The 25,894-nt window shown below is 42.3% G+C and overlaps 1 protein-coding gene and 1 long non-coding RNA gene across 5 annotated transcripts in view; one reads left to right on the top strand and one right to left on the bottom strand.

Annotated features, from left to right (window-relative positions):
- The window catches only part of TENT4A (terminal nucleotidyltransferase 4A), a 60,210-nt gene extending 49,361 nt beyond the window's left edge, over window positions 1-10,849 (bottom strand). For 3 of the 4 annotated variants that reach the window (XM_065832150.2, XM_065832151.2, XM_071804442.1), the window contains exon 1: window positions 9,729-10,849. In XM_065832150.2, the coding sequence (XP_065688222.1) occupies window positions 9,729-10,546 (818 nt within the window). In that variant the 5' untranslated portion in view covers window positions 10,547-10,849. The remainder of the gene's footprint in view (window positions 1-9,728) is intronic. The other variant, XM_065832152.2, reaches the window with a different exon arrangement.
- A 105-nt stretch (window positions 10,850-10,954) lies between these two features.
- LOC139827199 (uncharacterized) lies at window positions 10,955-13,589 on the top strand. Its single transcript, XR_011737516.1, has 2 exons — window positions 10,955-11,625; window positions 13,401-13,589. It is a non-coding gene; the product is annotated as an uncharacterized lncRNA (long non-coding RNA).
- The last annotated feature ends 12,305 nt before the right edge of the window (window positions 13,590-25,894 follow it).

The raw sequence follows: 25,894 nt of genomic DNA, 5'->3' as shown, positions 1-25,894 counted from the left end.
GTATCCTAGTCATTAGGAACAAAATTTCAATTTGCAGCACAATGTAAATGCACATATAAGCAACATCTTAACTTCTTTTTTTTTTTAATGTAACTTCCTTCAACATACAGCATGAGTCAATTTTCTCAATCTCCTTCTGGCTTCTTGAAGAATTTGGCCTCAAGCAGCATCTATGCACCTAGCATAGATGTTCTATCATATTTTAAGGTGCCTATTATACTACCTTCCTATCAAAGATAAACATTTTAATTGACTTTTTTCACAAGGCAGTTTCACTACATTTACAGAAACACTGAGAACAAAACTTGTTGGTGAGATTCAGATTCACCGTACTCTTAACATAAGGTGGAAAAGATTAGAACACAAGGATGCAAAAGAGAGGCTACCTGTACTTGCTACACTATTCAGCTTGCTAATTTTCACAGCCTGGACGAACCTAGCATTCACTAATGTTATTACTGCTAAGCAGAGTAAACATCTGCTGCTTACAGGCTGAACTATGCAACAGAACTGACACCTTTTGTTTATCAAAATTTATCCCTTTTATTGTTTTAGGAAAGGCAGACACACTTCTAGTCTTCAGGTTAATATATTATTCAGGAGACATCCTCAGACTTCTCTGATATTTTTCCTTAAAGGCAGGTTTCTAAGAAAAGAGAACATTTACTTTACTCATCATTTACTATATCTACAACTATCATTATATAGAACATTGACTTGTTGCCTCAAGGGCTAACTCCAATACAGTGAAATTAAACTCTCAAACAGCATCAACAAACTAGAAAGTGAATGAAAAGCTACAGACTTTGTTCCTTCAAGTAAACATCCTGTTTCTTTTCAACATCATGTTTCTTTTCAACATCATGTCTACACTGCCAAACACATTAATTTAATCTAAAGGAACAGACAGAAACATGATGGCATGATTTATGCAAAACAACTGATTCTTTTTTAAAACATACTCGTTCTAGTAAGTAAAGAATATTTTTCTAACTGAAAAGTCTAACACATCAGCCAAGAATGTTTATAAAAGGAAAGAATAGATGCCCCAGTTAAAGCATGTGGGTGTAACACTAATGGCAAGTAAGAAACGGAGCTAAAGGATTGGGAAGGCATACACTGCATTTCAACAGATGCTTTGTTGAAATAAAGGTTACAAATAATAGCATACTTTCTTTCAACGAAATGTGAAGTCTGAAACATGCCTGAGGACTTTGCGGTCTCAAGGTTAAATGGTGAAAGGCTCAGGAGCCACTGTGCATATTTCTGAGATCTGTTGAACTTCACCCTTCACCTCCAGCCACTGCAAAGCACAACTGCATTACCAGGGAAATGCAGGTGAAATCTCACACAACAACAAACACACAAATTCAGCAGCTGAAATCAGCGTAACAGTTTAAAACTCAGCAACATGGTTTAGTGAAATAAAGGAAAGCAGAACATATATATATGATTGAAAGTAATAGTATATTCTGAGATAGACTTTTTCCAATATGATCTAAGATTAAGACATCCGTAAAAGTAGCAAAAATAGAACTATTAATATGACCAAGAAGAGCAGATGAACTTAGAATTCTTTTCTTTCCACCTCAGTCACAACACCCATCAGGTGCCTTCACTTTTGTACGCCAACCCTCCTCACTCCCAGTAACACACAGGTAAGAGTGTGTTACAATGTTCAAGACTTAAGAGGTGAAACTACAAAAACATAGGACTACGTTCACAGACTGTACTGCCGCAGCAAATCAGTCTCATATTACTACATAATTCAGACAATTATCTTTGTAACTGTACAGAAGGCAGCAAACTCAAAGACTGGCAGAAAAAAAAAAAATCTCAACTATACAGAATTTATGAATCAGAGCTGTGAAATGTTTAACAGGTAGGTACTCATACAGGAATACTAAATACTAAACTCATATAGGAATCAAGATGACTTTGCAAGTTAACTACTAAGGAGAAAATGAAGGAAAAAAAGTACTTTTTTTTCTCATTCACAGAACAAAGAGAGCAGTTAATAAAATATATTGTACTTTTTCCAAAAGAGATTGTATTGTTCATATTTCCTCTCTAAGCTTTCTCTTTGTCCCACACTCTTGCAAGTCAGAGTCAGTCCTAATTTTAGATTTAGTTTCTTCTAGATTAAATTCTGTATCTCTTAGGAGCACTTGATGGTTCACACACTCAAGAAACTAATTGGATTAATTTACACTACAAATTTCCAGGTTTAACTAACAGAATCTGTTGCACTTTGGAAGAGAAAAAGAAGCCAAAAATCAATCCATTTTTGCAAAGTCTGTCAATCCAATAAAACTCAAACAATTCCTTTCTTAATGGCTGGATGTTCTTTGAAAAAGCTGCATTATAAAAATGTAGAAAATAAACTGATCTATATCTCCAAGTTAATAGAACGCAAAATAGATCCACCACATAAACTTCTGGACAGCTGTACATTACTCCCGACTTAGGCTGCTGGACTTCACCACACCACCAAGAAAACATCACACAACTATTTTGTTGCATCAGTGAAGGAGGATACCATATGTTAAACCTTGGAACTGAATCAGCAAGCTCGCTATGCCAACAAATAGAACCGCTAAACACTGAAATTCCTGTCTTAATACTATTCTTCTCCAAATGCCCAAAGATAGCAAGCGATTAACATCCCAGACAAGTCAGAAAGGTTGCAACAGCAGAAACACATTAGTGATGAGAGACTAATTATGCCCATGTAGATCAGGTATGCATTACACCAGGTTAGCCACTGAAACATTTAAGAGAAACAACTCCTGACAATCTCAAGCAGCAGAGTTAAATTTAAAATGCATCCATCAAAGTACTACTAGCAGTAAACCCTGCGCATTCAAAGTCAGTATCTCTGAAAGGCAACAAAAGGTAAGAAAGACTTTTCTGGATTTAAGTACTGCATCTAACCAGATATTAGCGAAAAAAGAGCTGCTACTGCTTTGTCACAGGATTCCATCAAGTATCATCTCCAGAAACCCTGAAGTCATGTACGAAGCAGGAAAAGAGGATTGGAAGATTAAGGATATCAAAAAGGATTATGAGAAACAACTTAACGAGATGCAAACCTATGCTTGAGAACGGATAAACTAGCTCAGGAGCCCCAAAACCTGCTTCTGTTAAGCCAATTAAGTGATCAGAACAGAGGAAGTTAAGCAATTACAATGCATGACAAGTACAGAAGCTAGTGTTGGGGTTTGTTGGTTTTTGGTGGGGTTTTTGTGTGAGGCTTTTTTGGGGTTTGTTTTTTAATCCCCCAGAGGTTGCCCTGATCCCTAATTATGCAGGGAGAACTTGTCCCACACCAGCTTTTGAGTAGAAAATACTTCACAGTAAAATCTATTCCTGGTAATTTGGTATCTGCCAAAAGCAGCACTCACTTGGTACTGCATTTGTATCAGAAGAACACTAAGCAGCAATCTCTTCTTTTAATCTAAAAGCATTAGTTTTGACATTCATAATAGTCAAACTAGTCAAAAGAAGAATCAATTCAACACATGAATAGTTATCACTATATCAAGATGTCAACATAGCTTTCGTAAACAGAAGTAATGTCTTAAAGAAAACTATTAGGAATTATTTGCAAGAATCAGTGAACCACAAAGGAAATCCTGTTATCTACTTGGATTTCCAAACAGCATTTGATAACGGTCCCACATGTCCTTATGAAGACTTAAAAAGAAACGAAGCTGACATGGGATAAGAAAAAAGACCTTCATGTAGATAAAGAATTTTTCAACAGAAAACAAGTAGCTGGAACTCTTAGATTCCACATTAAAGGCAAGTCACCACTGAAGCCCCAAAGTGCCCTATGCTAGTCAGCATCCTTGTAAGTGATGTGGTAAGGTGACAAATAGTAAAGCAGAAAAGTCTGAGACTGTGAGGCTACTCAGTATAAGCCAGCTCAAGAACTGCAGATGGACATTAAAATACAGACTGCACAATGGAGTAGCAGGCAGAATTTGAAATAGGATAAATGTAAGCACAAGAGGCACACGAGAAGATTTTATCTTTACAAAGATGCAAGGAGGTGCTATAAGAATTCTGCTAAAAGGTCTGTCCCCTATTAGTAATCAGGAAAGAAAGTACAAGATAGAACAAGACAGCCCAAAATGTAGGAATACTGTGACACTATGACACACGGGTCTGGTTTATCTGAGTCCTGAAGATACAACAGAACGTTAAACTATACAGAGGTGATAAAGATCTAGAGGCAGGAAACGGCTTCAATGAAAGGAATTATTAAATAGACTAGAAAACAGACAGCTGATTCAACTCTTCCCTCTTTCAGGTCAGCTGCAGAGAGCACACATGGACTTCCTCATTAATGCATAGACCTGTGGCTGGCAGTAACTACAACCTTAGTGACAGCCTCAGGACAGAAAAAAAAAAAAAAAGGATCTTCACATAATGCATAGCTTAACTGAGGAACGCCTTGCCACAGGACACTGCTGATGCCAGAAGTTCATACCAGCTCAAGATAAGACAAATTCATACATAAAGTCTACAATAAGCTTATCAATACACTGCCTGTAGCCCCAGGAAGTCCAAGAACCATCAATCATTGAAATCTGAAAGATTACTGCAGGTAATACCACCACAGGCTCATGTTGATATATTCTTCTCCCAACATTTGGCATTAACCTCTAATGGTCTCACCCAGTACAGCTGTTTATGTTCTTAGTGCTAATTATCTCTATTGCCAAAGCCTAACAAGTGTGAAAAGCATCATGAAGCTGATGCCAAGATTAAACTGCTCCAAACATGTCCCATTCTCCTTCACACACAGATGTGAGCAGCTGTCATGCAAAGCTTTCTCATGTTTTACTACTGTAGCTCAGCCTTTCTGACCTCTAGTACTATGCTCTCTTCCAGGTCTACTGCTGCCAAAATATTTCTTTCATTCCTTTAGTGAAAGCATCAGTCTCTAAATTCATGCTAGACATCCACTTCACAAAGAGCTTTTGAGCTTTACGTACTTTAGTCAACTTAGTCAACCACAAAAAAGAGATGCTCTGTTCTTTTGATAATCCCTCCAGCAGCTTCCCTTGAATTCTGCTGGGTACCAACCTTTAGGCATGAAAACAAACTGTTCAACCACATCCTGATGCTCTCTCAAGTCTCTCTCTGGATAGTTACTATGACTAACAGGCAACTACTCCTGCCCTCTTCCTTGTGTACCACAGTATATAGCTGCCTCATTCTGCCCTGATTCTAAAGCCAGATGAAAGAAGAATGGAGTGTACATTGCCAGCATTGCCTGCCTCTTACATTAAGAACTTCACTACAGGTATCCACATAACATTGCAGGTAACAGACAGTAATGGTCTAACAGATGAAGGATAGCTCAATGTGTTGATTCTTTATCACAAGGTATTAGAGCGAGACAGCATCATTAAGTACAGGAAGGAGTTAGAATACCACCCTTGGGAATCCCTTAAAGCCTTTGCAAGTGTTGGACACCTCAGTGCAGACAGTAAAGGTTTCACAGAGTTTCCAAAGTCTGCGTTTTTTCAACTCAGCCAAAGTACAAGAAAATCAAATTTGCAAAAGGGGTTGACAGTGTGGCATCCCTTCACAGTGATTTGCATTGTCCAGCTCTGACAGCAGAATAAGAAGCAGCAAGAGTTGACAAACATGGAACTAGTGCTATGGAAGTTCTTGAACGCAAGGCACTTTAAATTGTGCATTGCATAAAACTTAATAATGGAATTTATCTTGGTCCAAGTTCAGCAATATAGCACGAATAAAAAAAAAAAAAAAAAATTACAATAACACTGGAATTAGAAACACTTCAGTATACAGCTGAAGAAACAAGCAAAACCTAATATAGACTTAATATACTGTAACACCACCACATCTGAGTAGCTACAGAAATCAATTCCTGGACACCACTTTTGGTACACAGTATCCTTCAGCTGCAAACTGGTAAACACTGAGGTAAGTCTTCTGGGGAAGCATCATCATGATCTTATCTTGCTTATGTCAACTCTCCCCAGATGAATCTGCTATGGTCACCAAACAATGCTGGCCTGAATCCTCCCTCAGCCTAATCACATGTGGAGGTGTTTGCACTCTTCTGCTCTACAACAGAAATTTCATGTCATTATCAAGAGATGGTTACTACTCATAAGCTATTTGCTATGTCTTAAGATAAAGTACCCTGTTAGCTGCATACCCAGACAATGCAAACCTAGCAGCAGAGGTTTTACTAAAAAGTTTAGAATAACTGGATGCCATATTTTGAAATAAAACTCCAGCACTTTTAAACTCTCTGGATGCTTAAATTAGTCAGACATATTTAAAACACTGACTTTACAGAAACAGAAGTTACTACTTTGATGTAAAAATAAGACAGATCCTAAGATGCTAGATGTCGTTTAAAACCATCTAAGAGAATCCTTCACAGTAGCAAGAAACTACATGTAGTTCTGCAGTCACAACAGTTTGAGCTAACCTTATGATAATAAAGTACACTTACATGCATCATATCTGTAATCAATCATTCTGTCATCTCCACTGTGCCATATTCCTAACCTAAACCTAAAACATTTAAGAATTTACACTGCTGTTATATTAATTACTTTTTTGAGGCACTGGAATAAATATGGCGTCGTTCTCCTCACTCCTTACTTTCCAAAAATCTGGGAAAAGATAACACAGGTCAATCTAGAGCATCCAAAAACAGAGATTTAGGATGAAATCTAATCAAGCATGGCGATTCACGCTTGCATTTTATGAGAGGGAGAATTTCCTTTACAACACAAAGATGGGCATGCTACTGTCAGAAGGTGGTAAATGCAATAGATGTGAGTCCACTGGAAAAAAAGGAATGCTGTACATAAAACAGAGCAAATCACAGCCTTTACAACAAAGTACTCTGAACGTCACCACATCTACCATCACAAAGCCAGTGACTATGATCCATTTCAAAAAATGGTGACAACTTGCACTGCTACAGACCATCTCCAGCTCTGAACAAGAAAGCAAGGACAGCACAGTACTATTTCAAAGCAATCAAAAGTACTACTGCAGACTGAGAAAAGGCAAAGAGATTACCCTTTAGTCAGCTACCAAAAGACACTACAGTAACACTCTGAGCTGCTGCATATCACTTAGAAATTTCAGCGCGTTATAGAAAAACATTCCGCAGAGAACAATTTTCATAACAGAGTAAGCTCTAACATTCATGCAAAAACTGAGCACAAGAGCATCAATGATCGAATCCTTCTTCCCATAATCTATGTCCAAAGCAGACTGCAACTGACAATTGTAAGGATCACATTCTTTGACAGTTGCACACACCAGTTTGACACCACTGAGGACACTCTGCCACTCAAACATCACAGTTATGGAAGTGATGCTTCAGGACTGGGCTGACAGTGCCAAGTAATACCAGGCAACAAATCAGGAATGTAAAGGATCCAGAAGAAACTTCTGTAGGGATCTGTTCCCACCCAAGTTTTTTCAGTGTATTTTTATTTGAAAAGGCAAATAATACACCAGACTGGCTTCAGGAAAATGAAATGAAACTCACCAGTAGTCAGAAATTACTGCAGTAGATACCTAAAGTGGCTCCACTAATTACAATATTTTTGTTATTCCAATCATGTAAGCATTTAATAAAAGATTCTAACACCAAACAGAAAATTGTTTTAGAATACACGTTCATCCAATATTCACCTTGGGTAACAGAACTCAAAGTTTACAGCAGAAACTGCTTCTCATATTTAAGTCTATGGTCTCAACTTACATGCTGTCTTTCAGCACTAGCTCCCTGCTACTCTAAGGAAAGCTATGCCATTGGTACAGTTATGTGACACAATGATATGACAAATTAATCATAAGACAGTCTGGAATTATGGAATCACACATGCTGTAGTTACCAGTGTCTCACCCCTTGCATAAAGTCTCACTGTAGTAATACAAATTCATGACAGAAGATCAAGAAACACAGCTTCCACTTTCAAATCACTTGTCATTAACTCATCAGCAAAATAACTTGTATTATGGAACTGAGTAGCGCAGCTGAAGCTTGGCTAAACAGACTCTCTATAAACACATACCTGAAAACTGGCCTAATCTTCATCAAATGAAAGCCAACAGAAAACAAATAGGCAGAAGATGCAAGATAAGGATATGTGACCAGTATAGGTGGTGCTACCTAACAACCAGAGGACAGAACCTGCATTGCCTGGATTCAATTCCAGGTTCGCCAAAGACCTGCTGGGTGACCTCAGGCAACTCCCTCACCCACCTGCCTGGAGATCTACCTCAGTGATACTGTTGTCTTACATACATAAATTAAAATATTAATTCAGTGTTCTACTGCATCTCTATAGAAATAAACCAAATTCAGACTATTTTTAAAATAACATTGGAATTTGAGACATACATCTTATTAATACAGGACTGAAAGCTTATGACACCTCTTAAACATCCAAATCTTAGTTTCCTGTAAGCAATTTTCATTTTCAGTGTCAGTCTGGAATTAAAAAGCAGTAGTCACAAGTCTTGCCTTCCCCAGCAGAGGCTACGGTTTGCAAAAACAGAACTTTAAAAACATATTTTAATACTTCTGAATAACTTTAATGCACTCAGCACCTGACAGTACCACCCTAAACAGAAACAAAACACAAAGTCCTTAAGTTAAATCTCTCAAATTTCTCCAGCTGTGAAAGTGTACCCTGTTATCTTTATCTATTTCCTTCTACAAATATGCAGTGCCTTTACTCCATGGGCATTCAAAGGTCTTGGATTTTAGGAGTCCCAAGAAACTATTTTTGAAATGACATCAGAAATCTGCTATGATCAGTCAATGCAGCTAGCACTTTTTCCATTAATAAAATAACTTTACCATTAGAAAGCAATATTTCCCCTTGATCAGGTATAATATAACAGCTGAAATACAGAAACCTCATGGAGCACTCCAGAGGTGCTTTGTTCAAGTTTGGTCCCTTCTACATGCTTGTCAGACTAAACTGAATACTCAGCATTACTAACTATACATTTATATGAGGTGGTTATGGGCACAGAATATGATAAGCTTCATATAAGTGTTCTCTTTACAAAGTCAAGATTTCAGTTAAGATATTGGCTGACTCTCTCTATGCTAGGGATAGAACATTTCCCTCAAAAATGTTCTGAGACCACATTGACTTTCATGCTTATTTCAGTGAGAACTGGGCACTTCCCTTTCAACTGATGTTCTTAACACCCTCCAAAGTAAACAGTCTGCTACAGCCTAAACAGAGGCATTTAAAAATCAGTGCAACAGTCTTATTTGAGCTCTTCTGAACTGAAGCCTTCCACTTTCCTCTTACAATTTGAATTGACCCCTAGAAAGCTGAGGCATCCCTCACCCATCTCTACTTTAACTACTGTAGGTGGCCTGACATCTTCGAGTCTCAACCTATCACAAAACAATGCCTATCTCCCTGTGTCTATGGGTTTCCAAGCCCGGCCTGCATCACTGCTTTGGCCAGGAGCCACCCAGCTAGCATAGACCAAGGTGATTTACAAAAGAACATGGTTTTGTGCTCCGCCATCCCGTACCATCAACCTTGCTGCCACAGCGGGCTCCAAAGGAGTCAGTGTGACCCCAACCCACCCGCCTCCATGCCCGGAGGGTGGCCACAGGAGAGGCTGCCGAGGTCCCCCTCTCCTCTCGGGCTGCAGCAGCCCGAGAGGCCCCGGCTGCTCACCCCTGCACGCCCGGGCTGTATTTCCTGGTCTTCCAGGGTGTGCCGGGGCTCTGCAGTGCTGGCTGAGGCTGCTGCCGCTGCTGGTGGGGGGAGTTGTTGACGGCGACGCCCCGGCTGCCGGAGAGCAGGTAATTCATCCCATAAGTGCTGGCTTTATTCTCTCGTTTCCTCCGGCCCGGATGGTACTGGTGCTGCTGAGGAGACGCCGGCGGCGGCGGGTGGGGGCTGCGCGCCAGGTGCGAGGGCTGGTGGTGCCCGTTCACACCGCTGTTCACTTTGTTCTCGTGGAAGTTAAAAAACTCCCCGGGTCCGGCCCCGCTGCCCAGCAGCCCGGGAGGAGCCACCGCCGCCGCCCGGGGGCCGCAGGAGGAAGAGGAGGAGCCGCCGCCTCCGCACGATCCCGAGGAGGAGAAACCGGGGCTCTCGGTGCCGGACTCCACCGACGAGCAGGAGGACGAGGACGACACGGACGGCGACTTCTGCAGCCGCCGCCCTCCTTCGCCGCCGTTCAGCGCCGCGGGGCTGGCGTTGGCAGCGGGAACCAGTCCGGTCAGCAGGGCCGGAGGGGACGGCGAAGGCGAGGGCGGCGAGGAAGAGGAGCAGCAGGCGCTGCCGCCGGGCGCCCCGAGCCGCACGCAGCTGTGGCCGCGGGGCGGTGAGGCGGCGGAGTCCAGCGCCGGGGAGTTAAGGCAGAGGTAGTGCGGGAAGCTGGCGCCGCCCCGGCCCCCCACACCCTGCGAGGTCTCCCAGATCTGCATCCACAGCGCATTCGCGGGGCCTTTCTGCTCGGGCTGGATCCAGGCCACGCGGGGATCCATCCACGCCCGCCCGCCTCCAACCCTCACGGCCCGGCCAGAGCGCCGCGCCGCCGCCCGCTCACCGCCAGCCGCGCACTCCCTCGCCTCAGCACGCCGGGCCCGGCAGCGGCACTAGACGCGGGCCGGGAGCAGCAGCATGTGTCGCGGGGAGGAGGGAAGGCGGCCGCAGGCGGGGGGCAGAGCCGGGCGAGGCCAGGCGAGCGCGGCTCGGGAGGAGCTGAGGCGGCGCAAACTGTACCCGGCCCGGCGCTGCCCGAAGAGCTCCCCTCGCCGTTCCAATGTGGCGTCCCCCTCGCCAGGGCCAGAACCGGGACTGCGCATGCCCCGCAGATTTTAAACCTCCACTGGAGACGGCCGCCCTGGCAACCGCACATGCGCGCTAGCCGCCCCGGGGGGCGGGGCCGGGCCCGCCGAGGCCGGTGGGAAGCGGGAGGGAGAAGGACGTCGCAAAGGCTTTCCTCGCTACGGCGCATGCGTGCCTGAGGGGGCGTCGGGAGTGCTCGGAAAGGTTCGGAAACCCTCGGAAAAGTTCGGGAGCCCTCGAACTCGTGCGGGGGTTGAGCCGGGCTGTGCTGGCCTCCCGCAGGAAGGAGGGGGCCCGGGGTGCACAGACATAAGGATGCGGTTGATGAGCAAGGGGAGGCTCTGCTACCTCTGTTTCTAGCGCCAAGAAAGTACCGTGAAGTACTGTGTTTCTGCTGGATACTCAGGTTTTTAGTGAGTTTGAATGGCTGGGTTTCATGTGCCGTCATCACGGTGGGCTGGGATCGAATGCAGATACACTGTTTCTGGCGTCGTGTAAAGATCTGCTTTAACAGCCAGCCTTCCAGAGTGATGCTCATAGCTGTTCTCTTCCTAATCCCGCGATTTGGCCTTCTCCTTGAGCAGCTTCAGCATGCATAGGGATCAAGTGTCCTCTCCCTCGGGTACTCCCAGAGTCTCCAGTGGTCCTCGAGTCACCAGTCAGCCGGAGACAGCCCTTACCTGGCTGCAGCACAGAAGGGAGAATGGTGTAGACGCACGATGACAAATTCTATCAGGGAATCCCAGTTACGACAGCTCTCCAATGCAGTTGTCTGGTATGTCCTGGGTGATCTAACAATTGACTGCCACAGGTGAGGAGGAAAGGAGAGGTCCCACTCTCTGTAATCCTGTTACTCCCTTTCTCTCTGCTCCTTTGCACCAGACCTGATATGGATCAGTGAGCCAATTTACTTTATTAATTCGGCAGAAAACTGCACTAGGAAGAAAAATGATAGTTTTCAGCAGTTCATTTTGAAGGAGCTTTGTCATCAGAACTGGTACTAAGAAGGGGGTGGAGAGAGGATGAGAGAACAATACTAATTTGTTAGCAGAGGACAGTTGTATTTGATACAGCTGTATTTTCTTACTATACTTTTAGACTTCAGAACAAGATAAACTGATTTGAGGGTGACAGCCTGATGTTTATTGTTGGAAGTGATTTAGAACGAGCAAGTAATCCATTTGCTTTTGTTAAGGAACAGATCTGTTTCCAGGAACAACAGCCAAACTACACATAAAAGTACACAATAAACTAAAACCTGACCACATGAAAGAGCTGTTAAGCTTGTCTCATATAAAACCATATTCACCAGAATTTCCATCTGATGAAACCAAAATGCCCTCCTAACTGGTGTGGTCAACCAGGTATATGCCTCTTCAGCACAGATTTCAGCCACTTGAGTCACAGGTAGCAGTCCTTGGTTTTATAGTTCATCTTCCCAAAGGATTTTGGATATTTTTGGTTTGGTTTGGTTTTAATTGAATTTTAATGGAGACAAATAAACGGGTCCCTCAACTCTGTTCTTATATAAATGCTACAAGAAGTAAACCACAGAATTATACTGTCTCTTTCTTCTAGCCCTGAATACTTCGCATTCTTGTCTCTACGATGGCTCAGGTTCAGCAAAGAGAGTATTTCCGCAAGCCTAGCCAGCGCGGTATGCTTGTGGTTAGAGTGGTTACTTTGTAGATTCAGTTTGAAGTACTGAGAATGCTGAGGAAGCCATAGAGCCCAGATTTCAATCTTTTTTAGTTCTGTGTTCTGACTTTGCACACAATGGGTGAAGTTCACATATTCAAGCCACTGACTTAACAGTTTTAATATATAAGTACACATCAGTGTTTTGAGAAGGAAAAAAAAAAAAGAACAAAAAATTAAAATAAAGAAAAAAAAGACACAAGGACCAATCTCACAGAGGCAATTCCAAGCTCTGCAGTTTCATTAGTTGTTTTCATTATTTCCCGTTCTGTCCTGCTTCCATCTTTTAAAGTCAGTGCTTCTGAGAGGGCCTGATTTTCCACTTCGCTAAAATTGTCTCCAACTTCATTTTGAGGTCTAGCTGGTAGAGACCACTGGTCTACAAGAAGCAATAACTCAAAAGCAGCTTTTGATTGAGGAGAGACACAGTATTCCTGAGGCTCTTGTCAATCCCAACACTGTCTTGAAAGGGGCCAGGCTGTCTCCTGAAGTAGCTACAGTCTTCTCAGAAGTGGTTGCCTCTCACTGACTTAATCTCTGATCCTGTAGACAGAATAATAACACCCAGTGGCCTGTTGTGGCACAAGGACAAGAAAGATTATCATCTTTAACATCAGCTCTTACTCTCTGTTTCCAGCATCTCCAGTGAGAAAGCTAAATAAAGCATGTTTCTAATCTTGTCTTCTTAAAGCAAGAATTTCCTTCGCAAGGATTAATTTTTTAAAAAGACTGGTTGATTTGAATTCTTTTGTCTTCTACTGAATGAAACTATTCACTGAAGGTAAGACTCAGGAGGTTTGAAAATCAAATACAGTTTTGATCATCAGAAATTGTTTTTTTTTTTATTTTCAGAAGAGCTTCTTTCACACTGGTGAACTTGTGAGAACCCAGACATTGAGAAGATCGTAACCTCAAGAGACACAATGCCTTGTTTGCTGTGGTGAAGTTCAGATGCTTGATTCAGATTATTAATGTCATATTAAAATGCCTCATGCTAGCATTGCCTGTCTTATGCCAGTAACATGATGTCCTTATATCTGCTATTTTTCGTGACTTCAGTTTCTTTAAGATAGTATTTAACTTTGAAGTTATAGAACTAATGACTAAAAATGTAGCCTCATTACTTCTGAGGTCATTTAATTAATCTTTTATAAAGTGTTTTAATCTAGCTGCTTGTCACAGAAAACTATGGAATAATTAGTGAGGGGGCAAATTACTGAAACTAATTATCAAGATTATGCTTGCTCAGCATAAAGCTATATCCATATCTTTAGCATATAAGGCAGTGTGGCGGGGAAGAAAGCTGCTCTATATGGTTTCATCCCCACCCCTACCTGGCCTGTAGCCTTGGATGGTTGTGCATGGGGGAGCTCAGTGTACTGGCAATTAAGATGAATGGGGAAGTGGAGTGGTATGAAGATAGCGTAGCCAGGCCCTGTATAACAAGGCAAGTACAGGAACCAGATGGTATAGCCACTGCCAATTTTAAAGGTAAGGTGTAGCTGCTGTTAATTAAAGAGGATGAGTGTTCATTTCTGTCCAAAGTGCTAGTTACTGAGCCAGAAATTTGTTTGATGAATGAACTTTGAACATTATAATCTCATTACAATTACAAAACACACCTCCATCTCAAAGGATACTCACCCCCATCACACCCACAAAGCCCCTCTGAGCAAGCTCAGTTGAGTTTTTACCTTAAAAATCAAAGTGAGAGTTTTAAACCAATCAGCAACAAAGGTAAGTATGACAAGAGTCACTCAAGCTCCACCTGAATGTAGGAAGTAGTAAAAAATAATAGAGGAAGGGTGGGGGAAAGACCCCATCACTGAGAAGTCAAGGGAGCAGCATAATAAGACTTCTGGGACCAGTTGATGGGCTGAGTCTTATCTTCCCTGCCCTCAGGAGGACACTCTTGGGTAAGATTTGTGCACTTGGTTGTGCCAGGTTTTGCCTGGGACACTTAGACTTAAAGCTTGCATTTGTAATCACATCAACAGTGCTATACAGTCATCTTAGAATTTATATATATTTGGTACCAATAGTTATTTCTTGAAACATTTGTTTTCAACTAAAGTGTATTTTGCAACTAAAGTGGTTTTTTTTGCAGACATTGTATTTATTAACAACATCTAAAATAAGTTGTACCTGTTGATATAATAAATCTCATTATTTGTGGATCTAGTTGTGAGAATTTCTTATTGGATGCACTCAGACTTATAATATATATTATACTATTTGTGAATCTGTACAAGCACATAAATTCAGTGGTCACAACTGTCTCAGAACTATCAGTGAATCCATAAATCTGTGTGAACTGAACGTTATACCAGCTGTCGAGCACGATCAGACTTATAGTGCCGACTTGAGGTTATTTGGTGTAATTGGGCACCACTCAGGGGTTCAGCCCAGCTGCACCTAAACTGCCCCAGTGATTAGCTAGATCGCAAGGGAGCTTAACTTCTGCCAAATTAATCTTCTTAATGCAACAGAAAAATACAGCCGCAGCTCTCTCTTGGATTAAGATTATGTTTCAATTTCAGCTTCAGCTAAATACATTTTTTATTTTGCAAGAGTGGCAGTGCTTAGGTCTTTGGTAACCTTGTAGTTGATGACTTTGACGTCCTGATGACTGCAATTCGAAATCCATGAATGGTTCATATGTTTTGGTAAATAATGGCAATTGAATTGAGTACCTAAGTGCTTAGGGCAGTGTTACCCAATGTTTACTTTTTTTTTTTTTTATGAACTCTCTAAACTCATTAATGCAGGTAAAGGCAGCTAGTGTCTCATACATTTAATATGGCTCAGTTTACACCGCTGGAAATTATGACATGCAAACACGGCATACCTGTGTTATGCAACCTTAGCTCTGCTCTCTGAAGCTGGGAGTTGCCATGGGTGTTATTCCACCAGGTCAGTGCTGTAGCTGAGAGGCAACCAAGAGGTTCTTCAGTGGTTCACACTCTCCAGGACATCTCCAGGATTTTGTCCCATATGACCTTCATTCTGGTCATCCACAGTCTCACTGCAAGCATCTGATACATCACCTCCTTCATGCACCTCAGCTCTGAGCTCCTTCATACCCTTTGTGTCCTATTGGATGGATGGAGAAGACACAGAGAGCAGGGTTCAGCAGTATTTCTGATCAGTCATGTATTTGCTGAAGGCAGGAAGAGGAAAGAACCGAAAAAAGAAAACTGGCCTTGAGCTGGGTGCCATTAGCCTTCCTGGCCACAAGGGCACAGTGCTGGCTCATGGTCATCCTGCTGTCCACCAGGACCCCCACGTCCCTTTTCCCTACACTGCTCTCTAACAGGTTTTTCCCCAACTTATATTGGTACCTGGGGTTGTTATTGCAAGACTCTACACTTACCGTTGTTATATTTAATTAAATTTTTTCCCACCCAACTCTCCAACCTGTCCAGGTCTCACTGGATGGCAGCACAGCCTTTTGGAGTGTCAGCCACTCCTCCCAGCTTGGTGTCATCAGTAAACTTGCTGATAGTACACTCAACTCCCTCATCCAAGTCACTGATGAATATATTGAATAGTACTGGTCCCAGTACTGACCCTTGAGGGACCCTACTAGATACAGGTCTCCAGCTAGACTCTGCCCCATTGACCACAACTCTCTGGCTTCTTTCCTTCAGCCAGTTCCCAGTTCACCTCACTACCTGATCGTCCAAACCACATTTCCTCAGTTTAGCAGCAAGGATGCTGTGGAAGACTGTGTCAAATGCTTTACTGAAGTTAAGATAGACCACATCCACAGCTTTACCATCATCTATCCACCTGGTTATGTCCTCATAAAAGGCTATGAGATTGGTCAAGCACGACCTTCCCTTGGTGAAGCCATGTTGATTGCCCCTAATAACCCTCTTATCCTTGATATGCCTTGAGATGGCACCAAGGATAAGTTGTTCCATCACCTATCCAGGAATGGAGGTGGGGCTGATTGGTCTACAGTTACCCGGGTCCTCCTTCTTGCCCTTTTTGAAGGCTGGAGAGACATTTGCTTTCCTCCAGTCCTCAGGCACCTCTTCTATCTCCCACAACTTAGCAAAGATGATGGAGAGTGATCTACCAACGACCTCAGACAGCTCCCTCAGCACCCGTGGGTGCATCCCATCCAGACCCATGGATTTATGGATGTCCAGATTGCCTAATTGCTCCCTAACCCATTCCTCATCAACCGAGGCAAACTCCTCCATTGTCCTGCCTTCCTCTGGGGCCTCAGCAGTACGGGGCTCCCCAGGACAGCCTCCGGCAGAGTAGACAGAGACAAAGAAGGCGTTCAGTAACCCTGCCTTCTCTGTATCTTCTGTCACCAGGGCACCCACCTCATTCATCAGTGGGCCTACATTGCCTCTGGTGTTAGTTTTATCTGCCATGTATTTGAAGAAGCTCTTTCTGTTGTCCTTGACCCCTTTTGCCAGGTTTAATTCTGAAGAGGCTTTAATTTTCCTAGTTGCCTCCCTACACTCTCTGGCAACAGCCTTATATTCTTTCCAAGTGGCCAGCCCCTCCTTACATGATCTATAAACGCTCCTCTTCCACTTGAGCTTACCCAGCAGTTCCCTGTTTAACCACACAGGTCTCCTGGCTCCCTTCCTTGACTTCCTAGGTGTTGGGATGCTCTGATCTTGAGCTTGGAAGAAGCAGTCCCTGAATGCTAACCAATCTTGAACCCCTTTACCTTCAAGCAGCCTCACCCATGGGATTTCCCCTAGCAGTTGCTTGAAAAGGCCAAAGTTGGCCCTACTGAAGTCCAGGGTTGCAATTCTGCTCGGTATTCTGTTCCTGCCGTGTGAGATCCTGAACTCCACCATCTCATGGTCACTGCAGACAAGGCATCCCTCAACCTTTACCACCTGGACACCTTCATGTGTAGCCTCATCTAGGTGTTCCTGCTCCAGCAGGGGGATTGGACTAGATGATCTTTCGAGGTCCCTTCCAATCGCTAACATTCTGTGATTCTGTCATTCTGTGGGGTCATGAGAGAAAGGCTGTCTAGCCAAGGAGATACAGCTCAAACAAGTGACCTTCAGAGTGTGCTGGTCACCAGGACACAGTGTTGGGGAAGAGGTAAAAGGGAGGAAATTTCCTTAGATGCACTCTCGTCTCTCTTTTCTTTTTTTTTTTTTTCCCAGTAAATACATTCCTGAACAGGAAAGCAGAGATAGAGTTTTCCTCTCACAAATGGAGCTGATCACAATGGGGAGACAAATGGAAAAGCAGAACAGGAGTTTCTGATTCTTACAAGGCATGATTTAGGGCATGCTAGTAATCTCTCCTCTGGAAACATGGGCTTTTACCTTCTCTGCAATGGCTTCTGTCTCACATCCAGGAAGGTCTGGCACAAGTAACCCTGAACAGGCTAAAATCATGTCATTTTTTCCTCCTCAAATCTTCTACTTGGCTCCTTCATGGTTCATCATCCTCTTCTGATAAGCACTGCTTGTCAGCCAAATGTAGGGTGTTGAGGCATATTCAGAGCAAATTAAAGTGCAGAGGCTGGAACAGCTGTCAACAACCAGCCGCCTCCTCTTTTCACTCCAGCCTCCCCCACTCTCACAAGGGTTGCCAGCCCCGTGTCAGAGAAGCTGAACAGACCATAAATCAACAGCTGAACAGCTGCAGCTTCCAGCTGGGCATGCTCATACACATAAAAATCCTTTTCTAGCTGCCTACATAAAACAGCCGGGTGGTAAATGGAGAAAGCATGGGAGGTGGTTTGCAAGCCATTCAGTCGCACTTGTGGTCAGGGTGGCAGCTTGTGGGGCAGAGGTTGCATGGACAGCCAGGCATCACTCTTGCCTCACAACACCGGGTGTGTGTCGACTCTTCTTGAGGAACTCTGTCTTGGAGACCCTTCCTCACTGTGTATGTTGTATAGATGTTCAGTACCACAACAGGAGCAATACAAATGTGTCACCTTGATACACCTGCATGCTATTTCCATTGATATATTTAGGGCTCTGATAGGAATTACTTTCAAAATGCTACTTTATGATGAATAGTTGTCTTGGACCATGACAAAGCAATTAAATACTTAACATAGCATTATTTACAGTTTTCTGTGACAAAACAAATAATTATTTAATTGTTCCATTTCAATAATGTGTATGCAAATTTTCAAATTGTTCTTGGGTTCTATTTTGTTTGCCTTCCTCATCTAGACAAAATTTGGAAGGATATAGATTTTGGAAAGTTTGTTTTTTAACTCAGAGGTTAGAAATTTCTGTCTTTAAGACTTTTCATATTTCTTAAGAGAGAATATATTTCCAGCACTAACATCTAATTGAAGAGAATTAAATCTTACATACTTACTTTCTTCAAAGGCTTATTTAGACATGGAAGTAAATTGTGATAACAAGCACAGAGAGGGTTTTAAGAATAATTTTAGATGTAGAAAATAATATGTGAGAGAGATCATAAACAAGTGAAGTTTATGTTAAATATCTATAAAGCTCTTGAAAGTATTTTCCTAAGTGGGATCTGAAGAGTTGTGTGAAATCAGAAGGTCTGTCTACCTGTCCTGGTTAATGCAGAACCCTGCAGAGGGTCGCTTTTGTAAGGAGGATCATTTGCTTTTGAATGACAGTTTGAGAGAACACGTTAAAAAGACTCTCATGAAAGTTTTGGGGAATGAACCAGTCAGGATTCTCTCCTTCCTCATGTTTGCAATCTAGGAGGTCCCAGGATCATCTTTACATTGTCGTTCTCCTGGCTATTTCGTAGAGGACAGCTGAGGACATAGAGAGCCTGCTTTGTGAATCCTGGCAAGGGGAAGGGATCCCAGCTCACAGCGTGGTTGCAATGTGCTCTAAAATTGAAGGAAAAAGTATATTGGGCTAGACCTTTTCTGCTTATAGGAAAAGAATCTATACATAATTAATTGTTCCTCCTAGGAACAATATTACAATAAAAATGCTTTCCTTCAGATGTGTTGAATGTAAGCTCTCTGCTGAGGAGAGCAAGATACCGTTAAAAAAAAAAAAAAAAAAGACAGGATAAAAAAGTGCTAAGACATACGGGACAAGCTGTGAGAGAGCTGATGTAAAATTTGCTTAGTGAGGATGTACCCTGGAGCCCTCATCTGCCACATTAATGTGGCACCAGATAGAGTGCCAGGTGCTTCTATACTAAACCTGGAAGAATCATTTATGCATAGCAGAACAACTGTGGATAGAAATAAAGAAAAGTTACATTAAGTGTGAGCAAAGACTATCATGGTGAAAGATGTAGCTCAGTTTTATTAGCTTCCTAGCTAGACCAAAGCCATATTTGGTCTTGTACAATTTTCTAGAACCTAATTTCTCTTGCATGGTCAGCTGCCTAAGTATCTTTCATTGGTTCATTCTGCCCACTGTCTCTCATCTATAGGCAGCACATGCACATAGCTATACACATTCACTCTTTAAATAGAAACTGCACTCTGTTGCAATGCACCTCCCTCTCCTTAAGTATGTCCATGTCCTGCAACCCACCTTCAAAGCTATTATTTTTAACTGTTCTTGAGCCACAACTAAATCACTTGGACATCTCAGGAAGGAGATTTCCAGAAGAGAAGCAGCTTGATGCCAGTATAGAAGTGCTGACCCAAGCCATATTCACATAAGTGAACAGAAGAGTGCAGAAGATGAAAGGAGAGTAAGATATTTTGGCAGGGTTTTTAGGTAACATTAATGTGCAGCAGCTGTAGGATAGATTAGATAGTGACTGACAGGGAAGAATAATATGGTGTAGAAAGTCCTTTAGAATGAGAACAGAAACAAGGATGGAGAAAGTGTGATTCAGTAAGGGTATGACTGAATGTTTAATCTGATATAGAGAAAGACCTGGACTGCGAATAAGGAGAACAAAGGAGGTGGAGTGCATAGATGTGGGTGTTGTCCAGGGGAGCAGGAAAACTGGCAGAGCACGGGCTCATCTGTCAGCACACATATTTGGGCTGTGAAGGAGCTAAAGTCAGGCCCAGGCACCAGCAGCACAGTATTCAGATGCCTCTCCCCCAGGCTTTCTATCAGCCCTCTGGCTTCCTTGCACCAAATCCTCCTGAGCTCAACACTAGAACCCTATAGCACTTTACAACTTCCTCTGTCTCCCTTGAGATGTGAGGAAGAGCCCCACCATCAGTTCTTTCCAGTGCATGGACATCAGCTGGGACTTCTCCAGGACTTCTTCAGTTTGTCCCCCTTGTTGAGGACAGGTTAGGGTGCACAATGCGCTACTTAGCCTGACTTTAAGGGTCATATTCTCAGATAAATCACCTCTGCAGTTACCCAAAAGGAAGAAGAAATGGTCTGTGATGTCTCAGAGCAGATCTCACCAATCATCCAATGAAGTTTCAAATAAAATCAGCTAGAACAAAATATTTATGGTATACATTAGGAAAGATAAGATGTTTTCTAGATCAAGTAGAGCTCTGGCAGAGTACCCAGCCTTGCTGCCAAACAGCTGTCCTTTCTGCTGGAGAAGGAAGTACATTTTTCTTAAGGCATCTATACAGAGGTTAACAGAGGCAAGAGACCTCATTCACGCCGACCAGAACTACCTGGAGGCTTCACTAATATCCATTCCAAATGCTTGCTGGAGAGCCTTTAAGAAAACTGATTTACTTAAAATGAAAGCCCATTCAAAGACTGCCATTCAAAATGCCTATGGAGGCATACTTCCCTAGGCTGAAAAATATGGTGTTATGGAAAACAATCTCTATAAATAATAGAGCTGTGCTTTGAATTTTGTGTTTTTCTCTACGTATTATGCTACACTCATGTACTTTAGAACATATTTAATTGCAAATTGATAATAAATGTGGGGCCAAACTCTGCTTCTGATCAGGACCAGCATTTCTCTTTCTGCTTCTCCTGTATACAGTACTTTGCCTAAAATTCACCAGCACAAACACAATTGATTCTATGTTAAAGAATCTTGATGTTATTTAAAAACAAACAAACACAAACAATAAAAAAGTTTTTTAAAAAGGCAAAATTTTGCTTCAGCAAAACTAATACTAACTAAAACTAACTAAAACTAAGACTAATACTGCCGTACTAACGAGAACAGTAATGACACACTAATACAAAATCATGTGAGTGACTTAGAGAAGCTTGCTTTTTCTAGCTGGCCAGTCTTGCTTTGCTTTCTATGGATGCTCAGCCTGCACATACATGGGCCAGTTTGCATCCCAGTTATTTTTATATGTGAGTACTTCACTTCTGGGAAGCAGATAGAAAAGTTGAATTCTTTGTGTGAACATCACCAGTAATTCTGTTTGTGCAAATGGTTGTAGATTTTGCATTTATGCCACCATTTCAGATTGCTAAAAGAAATATATTTTGCTAAAACGAATTCAGAGCAAAAAATATGTTCTAAAAGTTAGATCTTGTTAGTCAAGAAACAGAAGAAGTGTTAGAGATGACCAAGCACAGCGAATTATTTTCAGGTATCTGGTATCCAGTAACCCCTCTTGTGATCAATTCATGAGCTAGTCCATAAATTCATTATGTGCAGAACAATGTTAAATTAATAAACCATTGAATAACTGGGGGTTTGTGTGGGGGTTGTTTTTGTTTGTTTGGGTGTGGGTTTTTTTTTTTTTTTTAAGGTTTTTAGAGAAAATCTGAGCAGAGATAGACTAAATACACCAGCAGTTGGAGTGGAGCTGTGGATCTCAGAGTTTTTTTGCATGCTCAGGTGCTGCTAGATGCAGAGAGTGAGGATCCAGGGCTGCTTGCTGGATGCCCTCTATGTCTAAGCAGAATTAATGGTGGATCCATACTGTGCCTCTGTGTGTATGTGTGCATAGCTGTGAGCAAAGAGGGTCTGTACCAGCAACTGCAACAGGGCTGCAGACTCAGGGGATCATATGTCCAGGTGCCAGTGACCAGGGAGACTGGGATACAGGGGCAGTTGTTGGGCATACTGGGTGTCTGTCATGGTTTAATCTGAGCTAGCAATACAACCACGATAGCTGCTCACTCACTCCCCTGCCAACCCCTGAATAGGGGAGAGAATTGAAAGGGAACGGAGAAACTTATGGATTGAGATAAACACAGTTTAACAAAATAACACTAATATACTACTACTATAAAATGGAAATAGAATATAAAATGAAAGATGATTCCTCACAAACTCCATCCACACCGAGCAGCTGGTCCCAGACAGCAGCACCTGGTCCCAAACAGCTGATCTTGGAGAGAAAAAAGAGAAGAGAAAAAAGGCAGAAAGGCCCAGAGGCCTCTGCAAAACAGCAGGATGGCAAAAAGGCTGAACTTAAGAAACTCTCAAACAGAACTCCCCCAAAACAGAGACGGAACAGATCTACTGTCCCTGTCTGTCCCAACTCCATTATTAGCCATAAGATCCCAGCTCCCCTTAAATATGAAGCATGACACTAATGGCATGGAATATTATTAATCAGTCCGGATGTCAGTCAAGCTCTGCCCCATCCATGCCCCACTTCCCAGCTGCCTCACATCTGTAGGTAGAGAGCTCAGAAAAGTCATTGGCTCCCAGACAACAATAATTAAAAACTTTAACACCATCCCAGGGTGTTATCTTCTTGTTCTCAAACTCAATCCAAACCACAAATGTGCTAGCTATGAAAAATAGCTTCTTGAAGAAAATTAACTCACTTCCAGTCAAACCAGCAGTGCCTGAGCGCAGCTGCTGGAGGGATCCACCCTGTATGTTTGTTTTGACATATTTCCCACTAGCAGATATTCAGCCTGATCTGCCAGAGAGGAGAGCAAGATGAGGCTGTTGGTGCTGTTTGTGTTTGCGTGTATGCAGTGTGTCTGTGTGGCCTGCCATGTATATGTGCATATATGTGTTGCACATGGGCATTTTTATGTGTGCCTACTGGGAATATACGCTTGGCCTTGCTACTGGTTGTACTGGGGGGCACAGGGCTGCAGGAGCCTCACCTCTCTCAGGCTGCTCAAGCTGGCAACCCCTAACACCTAGAAGTTACAAGTATGTTATACTTCATCCTACATCTGTGGACATTTAGGAAGAAAATTAGTCCGTTACAGTTTAACATTCACATAATGAAAGCTACAGCAGCATGTCTGGAGCTTAACCCTCAGGGTAATTGCTAGAATTACCAACTACTGGGTGAAATAATGTTGCACATACTTTATTGTTTGATGTTCTTTGCTCTGATATGTTGTTGTTACTTTCTTCTGCTGAAGGAGACAAAAGTCTCTCTCCAAACCCTGAACAGGAAAACTCAGTCTTCCTTTATTCTGCTAAGTCTTCAACACTGAAAAGCAACCCATGATCAGCAAGCCACAAACTCTGCTGCCTTAAAACTAGGCACTTCTAGAGAGCTTCAACTGTGTCCATACCATGTAATGTCTGGTGAGAACCCTGGTGTCTTACCTATCTCATGGGCCTTCATACCTGTTGGCCTAGATGTCCCGCTGACTCCAAACACATGTTCTGCTCTCAGCACCTCATCCCATGCACAGCACAGCAGAAAAATGAAGTCCCCTTTGGGTAGGACAGTTCATTCCCTCCCAGAGGTTATATTTTCTTGATCATTTAGCTTTCTGTTCGTAACACTAAGCTGCTGTATGCTGTCTGCATAGCTATTCATATATTCTAAACTACTTTTCCTAGTATTATCTTAATTCTATCAGTAATGATCATATAGTGTATTTTTTTATGCTAAATATTGTGCTTAATCTATTAGGGTTTATTTCTCAGGCCTAAAAATTTGCAAGGCTTATTTAAAGCATCCTGAAGACTATTTTTATTTTTGATTACTGATGTTAGTATATGTTAATGACTGTTTTCATGCTTGACCACTTCCAAAACACTACTGGGGACTTTCAAGTCAGTTCTCCTGTTTCGATACAATCACCATTTTCCAAAGAGGCAGGCTGAGAATAGAAGAGGAATCATACTTACCCTCGCAAAACATTAAAATTCTGCAAGTCTACATTACTGCACTGAGCTTCTTTCTCACAGATTTCCTCCCAGGGCCACCTGCATATTAGCAAAATCCTGGCTCTGCATAGCGCCTGGTTCCTGGGCTCCTGCAGCAAACACAACACAGGGGCAGGAGCCGTAGCTAGAAGCCTCTCAAGCTGTTCACTAATACCAATTGAAAAGGTTGGATCCCAACACAATAATTGCAGGTACCTGGGCTAGTTTCTGCTAGCTCAGGTTAGATAAGCCTTTATTTAGTCTTGACAGTGCTACTCAGTATATTCCTGTTCATGGATATGATCACATAGCTCTTTCTTTTCTGGTAGATGCATATATCCAAGTTTGTACTGTTTTTGCCTTTCAATAGCCCAAGAGAAATGAAGCATGCCCTCCTAGAGCAGCCAGAAGACATGGCTTCCCTAGTGCTCCCTCTTCAGATCCAGCCACCTGTGCTCTCACAGAAACTGGACAAGTAAATAGGCATTTCCTAAAAAACAAAAACAAAACCAACCAAACCAACAACAACAAAAAACCACAAAACCAAACAAGAAGAAACAAACCTGCAAATATGAGGGAGCAGGGAAAAACATCACTGCAAGGCTCTTGGTAGCACACTGGTAACACATCATCTCTGGAAAAGCATTACATCAAATATTGTACCAATCATAATATAGGTATTCTTCCACGTCTGTGAAGAAATAACTTATTGCATCTGCCATCCACAAGCACACAACAAAACATAAGGTATTGGCTTTGCTTTCAAAACAAACGTGGGAATCAAACAAGAGATCTACAAGACAATTTTAAGAAGCTCAACAGCAAGTTGTAGTTGTGCAACCCTGTTTTAGATTTATCCCTCCAGCTGTTTCACAGCAGGAATTTCCATAGATGTTTGCTCACATGTGTTTTTGTGTGGTTATATGGGCACACACATGCTGACAGACACATTGCATTACTGCAAAAAGTGGTACAATTTTACCCAGAGGTCTGTTTTCCTCACAAACCTGACTGATGTATGCATGAAAGGCTGCCCTGACAAGTGCAGTTATTGGTAAAACTTGGCAGCATAGAACAGGCTTGGACATTCTCATACTAAAATTATTACTTAAATTAACAAACAGGTTTGTTAGAGGTGTTTTTCCTAAATAGGCTGTAAAAACTCTGTGGTAGGCACTCAGGATTTCTTGCCTGCTGAAAGAATACAAGTTCATATGAGAAGTCATTTGTACTCATTCCTCAAATATACTGCTGAACCACAATTAAAATAGTTGAAACAGAAGGTGCTACAGTTATTCCAAATAAAAAGTTCACCAAGAAGACAAACCCAAATGAGTAGCCTCTGCTTCTGTTAATCTTTGCTCTAGCAATAAGTGTAGAACATGTCAGCTATATACTTTGTTTTACAT

The sequence above is a fragment of the Patagioenas fasciata genome, chromosome 2 (assembly GCF_037038585.1).
Source record: "Patagioenas fasciata isolate bPatFas1 chromosome 2, bPatFas1.hap1, whole genome shotgun sequence".
NCBI lineage: Eukaryota > Metazoa > Chordata > Aves > Columbiformes > Columbidae > Patagioenas > Patagioenas fasciata.
The sequence above is the reverse complement of the archived record's forward strand: the minus strand, read 5'-3'. Positions and strand labels throughout refer to the sequence as shown.